We start from the raw sequence: 5,446 nt of genomic DNA on the forward strand, positions 1-5,446 counted from the left end.
TTTTGCAGTCCACCCTGTTATTGTCTCCTTGCCGTGCGGCTGTTTTTGGGATGTGGACTTTTTCGTGTTTTTGCCTTTCGCTCGCTGTTTCTGTTGAACTGAGTCAATAAAGCTGTTTTTGAAGCTCCCTCCTGCCTGCTCTCCTCTGCTTTTGGGTCCTCCTTCCCCCCACTCACCACAACACATTACATTAGTCACATTTTTTTTTTTTTACTGTATTGCCCAAATTGAACATTACAGGCAATTTTAGCAACACAATGCAGTACACTTAAACTTTTTTTTTTTTTTTTTCTCAAATCAAAAAAAAAGAGAAAAAAAAAAAAATATAATATAAGTATAATATAATATAAATATAAGGGTCACCCCGCGTTGTCGCTTCGTTCAACAACCATATTGACTACATAGAAGCAGGATAAACACACCATTGCACATCATTATGTTTAAATTATTCTAAATCAAGGCCTAGATTGACAGGAGTCCATCTTTTCACAAACAAAGGTACCTTCAGCTGTAAAATAGCAGTCATATTTTCTATTGTGTGGACCTGTTTAATTTTTTGTTTCCACTGGGCTACTGTAGGGGGGGGGGGGGGGGGGGGGGGGGTGGGGGGGGGGGGGGGGGGGCATTCCTCATCCAATTAATAGTAATCATTTTTCTTGCGGTCATTAACAAGATATGTAGCATGTAACTTTGGTCCTTGGAAAACAAGTCTCCAGGTATTACATTAGTCATATTTAAGTACACAATAAGTGCAGCGGCTATTTGGATGGTTAAATTTGTGAAAAACTTAGGTCAGACTTATTTAAAACTCCTTTATGAAACAGAATTTCTGAAAAAATAAGCCAGATTTACTGCAGTATCTGAATGTTAAAATGGTCAAAAAAGCTAACGCTAACTTCTCTCTCTCCAAGGGTCAATGTTAACCTCCACAAACATGAAAAAATGTATATTAAGCACAATGTGTGGTGCTAGAGAGGAATTGCTTCTTGCAAGTTTCACCAATCAAACAAACCAAAAGCAATATTATAGTTGAGGGTGGTATATGAACAGGGTGTGGTGCCTGAGCACAATCCAATACACATGCAGAGAGGAAGGGCTAGAAAACATGAAACACCCTTAATTATCTGTATCTGCATTTGATCAATGGTTGGTCAGTGTTTAGGTTCTGAATGGAAATGACTGAGTGATATGAAAGAAAAAAAAGATAAAAATGTTTGCCATATTGTCCAACTCACGGCTTCACAGTCACCAGATCTTGGTCTCACGGAGTGGTTTCTCACACACTCTGGAAGTGTCTTATTTCCACAAAGAATTCAGGCGGTTCTGCAGGCAATTATTTCCCTAATAAAATAGCCATTGTATCCAAAGCCAAAGTCAACCCGTATCAGCCTATTAATATATATTGCAGAGCTCTAATGAATCAGAATCAGCTTTATCAGCTGAGAGATGGCTTGTGGGTAGAAACTGTTCCTGAGTCTGTTGGTTTTGGCGTACAGTGCTCTGTAGCGCCCCCCCCCCGAGGGGAGAAGCTGGACCAGGTTGCGTCTGGGGTGAGATGGTGTCATGTTGATGATGTCAACGTGTAAATGTGGCAGAGTGCATCAGTGCTGGTGTCATTTTTGTCATCAGAGTCCTAATCAAGGTAATCGCTCTGACACTGGGACACTATGCTACAAAGATATTTCAATAAACATCAGTATCAAATCAACTGCTTTTGGAAAGGACACCTTTTTTTAAAAATTTGGATATAAATTCTTTAGTCCAATGTGTCCCTGTATCTACACCCTGCACCCTTGCTGCTAAAGAAGGATTTTCCCATCTGCAGCACTACAATGTGTTATTCAATTCTATTTTCTTTGTAGTATCAAATCATAACAAGAGATATCTCAAGACACTTTACAGATAGAGACTGGACCAGGCTCCCCCATACGCCTCCCTCCAATGCCTCCCACCGAAACAAGTTCCTTCTCGAGGCTGTTTTGCAGAGTCCCCGTTACTGCATCCGGCGCTTAGCACCGCCCAAGACGATTGTGATTGTTTTGAAGTAACAGCAACAAACCAAAGCATGTTTTTTCCCATGTTGTGTAGCCAGTGCGAGACTACCCCCCAAGCTAGTCCCACGCCATAAGTTATTGCATTTCTCAACCAATGCAGTATATACAGTACACATCCTGTATGTACTTTCAAACCCATGTATACACACTCTGATCTACGTGTGCTGTCCCTGTCACACAGACAACGAGCAATGTGTGGACAAAAGTTACGGTTGTTAATTTTTTTTTTTAATTGTTTGCAAATTTGAATTCATTTAGATTGCAAATAAATATGAAATACTAGTAAATGCACTGTTTTGTGGTTGACCTCCTATATTTTGGTTGGATCAAGTTCTCGCCTGAAGTGGACTTAGCTCTTGGACTTGGAAGCAACAAGAGACCCATGTTTTATAATGCGGATCAGGGTTCGGTTGGTTGGTCTGCACCCTAAACCAAACGCATTGGGTTCAAATTGGTAATTATTTTGAAGATTATTTTGTAATTGTTGACATGATTTTTTTTGGCAACTCTACCAAACGGCGCCAAATTCTGCTACCTCACCCTACAGTCACACATGCTACAAGAGACGGAGACAAAGCGACAGGCTTATTATTAGTAGCCATTTGCTAGTTCAACCACGGGCAAGGCATAATAATAGACAAGTTGTCCCTTTAATGCAAACACTGAGCAATGCGACAATGCGATCGAAGTGAAGGCAGTCGAAGAAATAATTCAAGATGGCGGAAAAAGCTTCAAGACGTCCTATTTCTATATATATCTGATTTGACCTGACAATACTTCTGAAGTGACTTGTGGGACAGGCTTGGAGGTAGCACCAGAGAATTTCTGTTTAGGAGTAGGCTAGGTATGTCCAGGAGCATGGACAGTTAAAGAAGTGGACCGACAGATCCCGTTGTTCTGAACGGAGACCATTGAAGGAAAATAGAAGAGCTCTTCCGGTGATGGCTGAGCGTTACTGCGGAACGTTGACAACATAGTCTGAAAGTTGTAAGTCTTCTGGTAGCTGTGCAAGAGAAATCTCATGATTTGTCGACTATGCGACGGTAAGTTGCGTGGCTATACGCAATCGTTAGCCTATTTTTCCAAAAACGTGAGCTACAAGGTAACGGAGCCTTTTATACGTTGTCGTGTTCCTTTAGAAATAAACAACGCACAAATAGAGTCTCAAACGCTTCAGATGTAAAGTTATTCATTGTCAAAGTGGCACCAAAATAAATGGGAGTCAATGGGATGCTATTTGCAGGTGATGGCTTCGTAGCATTAAAATGGCACCATGGGAGCTACGCTTAGAGAGGAGAGGCGGACCCCCTTGGACCACAAACCCACTGACCTGTCCAACACCAGTTCTTCCAGTTTATGCAGGTCACAGGCGATGTACTCCAGGGCCATGTCGGTGATCCGAGGGCACCAGGACAGGTCCAGGCTGCGGAGCTTCCGCAGGTTCTCAGCGACCAGCTCCACACCGTCGTCTGTGATCTTGGAGCAGCCGGAGAGGCTGAGGGCAGTCAGGTTGGGGAGGCTGTGCACCATGTTGACCACACCGTGATTGGTGATTTCCCAGCAGGAGTGAAGCCGCAGAGTGTGGGTGGTGTAGCCCTGCAGGTGGGAGGTAATTATAGATCATCATATTTGATCATGGATGTGGAAAAAGGCAATTGATAATAACCAGGGACAACTTTGCCACAGAGCCAAAAACTTCTTCTGCATGGTTCTCTCTGACCTTTCTCTAACTTTTGAATACGCTGTACTTGTTGCACCAATCCGTTTCCCATTTACAAACCAGCCACCTCCAAATCCTGGATTCTCAGAATCTTGAAATAAATCGGTTCAAAATGTTCTGCATAAAGGCTCAATACCAAAATCAGAAACCTTCCACCGTGTGTTCATTTTCATTGGCCGTTGACAAGTTTAATTTCTTTTAATTTTTCTCCTAAATCAAACATGCTGAACTTCTTGTTCTTCATGTCTTCATCACATTCGCAAAGAAGAGATTCTATGAATTTCTTAGTGTTATACTAAACTAAAACTTTAAACTGTACTGGGGTAGTGATATAATTCTCTGTGAGATTGTCACTATGATACATCAAATTTGTGATATAAAAATATTGCCTAGTGCAGCTTTAATTAATAAGAATATTGTCTTCAAGATATTTAAGATTGATTTGACCAAGCCAGTACCTGGTCTACTATCGGGATTGAGTCCAGGCCCGGTGACCCTCTAAAGGTAATAGGGGTGGCAGTAGCTAAATCCATAGGAAGTTAGGTTGGGAACTGGAGGGTCGCAGGTTTAGGTAGCGGTACGGAGTATGGATTGGAGCTGGAAAGATGCCAGTTCCCCTCCTGAGCAAGGCACCATACTCCTCCCCCCACCCCCCCACCCCCACCCCACCCACGGGCAGCCCACTCACTCTCCATATGTGCATGAATAGGTCCTGAGCATGTGTGTGTGTATTTCAGGCCTGTGTGTAGTGATTACTAACAGAGTGTAAGTTATAATTTACCCGTTTATTTAAAATTAGATAAATAAATTTATATATATATATATAACAACTCCATCATGATGAGGATGATGATGAGAATATGTTTAATTTATAATTAAGAGGAAAAGAGCTTTGTGGAAAATACAGCATATTGTGCTTCAACTGGAAACCCAATACTTAAGAATGAAGGTGTGTGAATGTGCAAAGTACTAGCAGCTGCTAGCTAACTGTAGGCTAACGTTACCTGCTGTCAAGCGTAGTGTTAACTAGCACCACGTGCAGCGATGCAGCACTTCTGTGAAGTGACACAGAAATGAGACCCAGAAATCCGCAATTCTGTTCGGTCCAGCAGATACCGGTCGTTTAGGTACCGGTGACATATCAGTGCCGGGTTTCAATCCCCGACCTTACTCAGGACCCTTTACCTGTTTGGCTGTGAAGTAGGCCATGGCCGTGTCGGTGACGTGGTAGGCCTGCAGGCTCAACTCCGACAGGTTGGGCAGGAGCTGGGAGATAGCAGCGATGGCGTCGTCCGCCACGTTGATGCAGTCGCTGACGCTGAGGGACGTGAGCCGGGCGTTCAGGCTGGACCACAGGCCGGCCTCGGTGAAGTCGTTGCAACCCGACAGCTCGAGGTGCATCAGGCCTTGCATTTGCTCCAACATGACCTGCAACAGAAAGGCCAGCAGCTGGACTCAGTGGTGTACGTAGCTGTGGAGATGTGGTTACAGAACAATTAGGAGCAGATACACCTATCCTTGGTGGTTCCCAAAATTTTGGTCTGAGGTACCCCGACAGCCCTGTCAGATGGAGTCAAGCATCCCTTATGTTTCAAATGGATAACTCTATTTATTATTTAACCCTTGTGTTGTCCTCCGGTCCAATTTGACCCGTTTTTTTTTATTTTTAATA

At 43.1% G+C, this 5,446-nt stretch overlaps 1 protein-coding gene across 1 annotated transcript in view; it reads right to left on the reverse strand.

Moving 5' to 3' along the window:
• The window catches only part of fbxl16 (F-box and leucine-rich repeat protein 16), a 35,592-nt gene that overhangs the window by 5,692 nt on the left and 24,454 nt on the right, over window positions 1–5,446 (reverse strand). Inside the window, exons 3-4 of the mRNA XM_032536890.1 lie at window positions 4,960–5,202; window positions 3,385–3,650 (exon numbers count right to left, since the gene is read on the reverse strand). Of these exons, the coding sequence (XP_032392781.1) occupies window positions 3,385–3,650; window positions 4,960–5,202 (509 nt within the window). The remainder of the gene's footprint in view (window positions 1–3,384; window positions 3,651–4,959; window positions 5,203–5,446) is intronic.

Source organism: Etheostoma spectabile, chromosome 15 (assembly GCF_008692095.1).
Source record: "Etheostoma spectabile isolate EspeVRDwgs_2016 chromosome 15, UIUC_Espe_1.0, whole genome shotgun sequence".
NCBI lineage: Eukaryota > Metazoa > Chordata > Actinopteri > Perciformes > Percidae > Etheostoma > Etheostoma spectabile.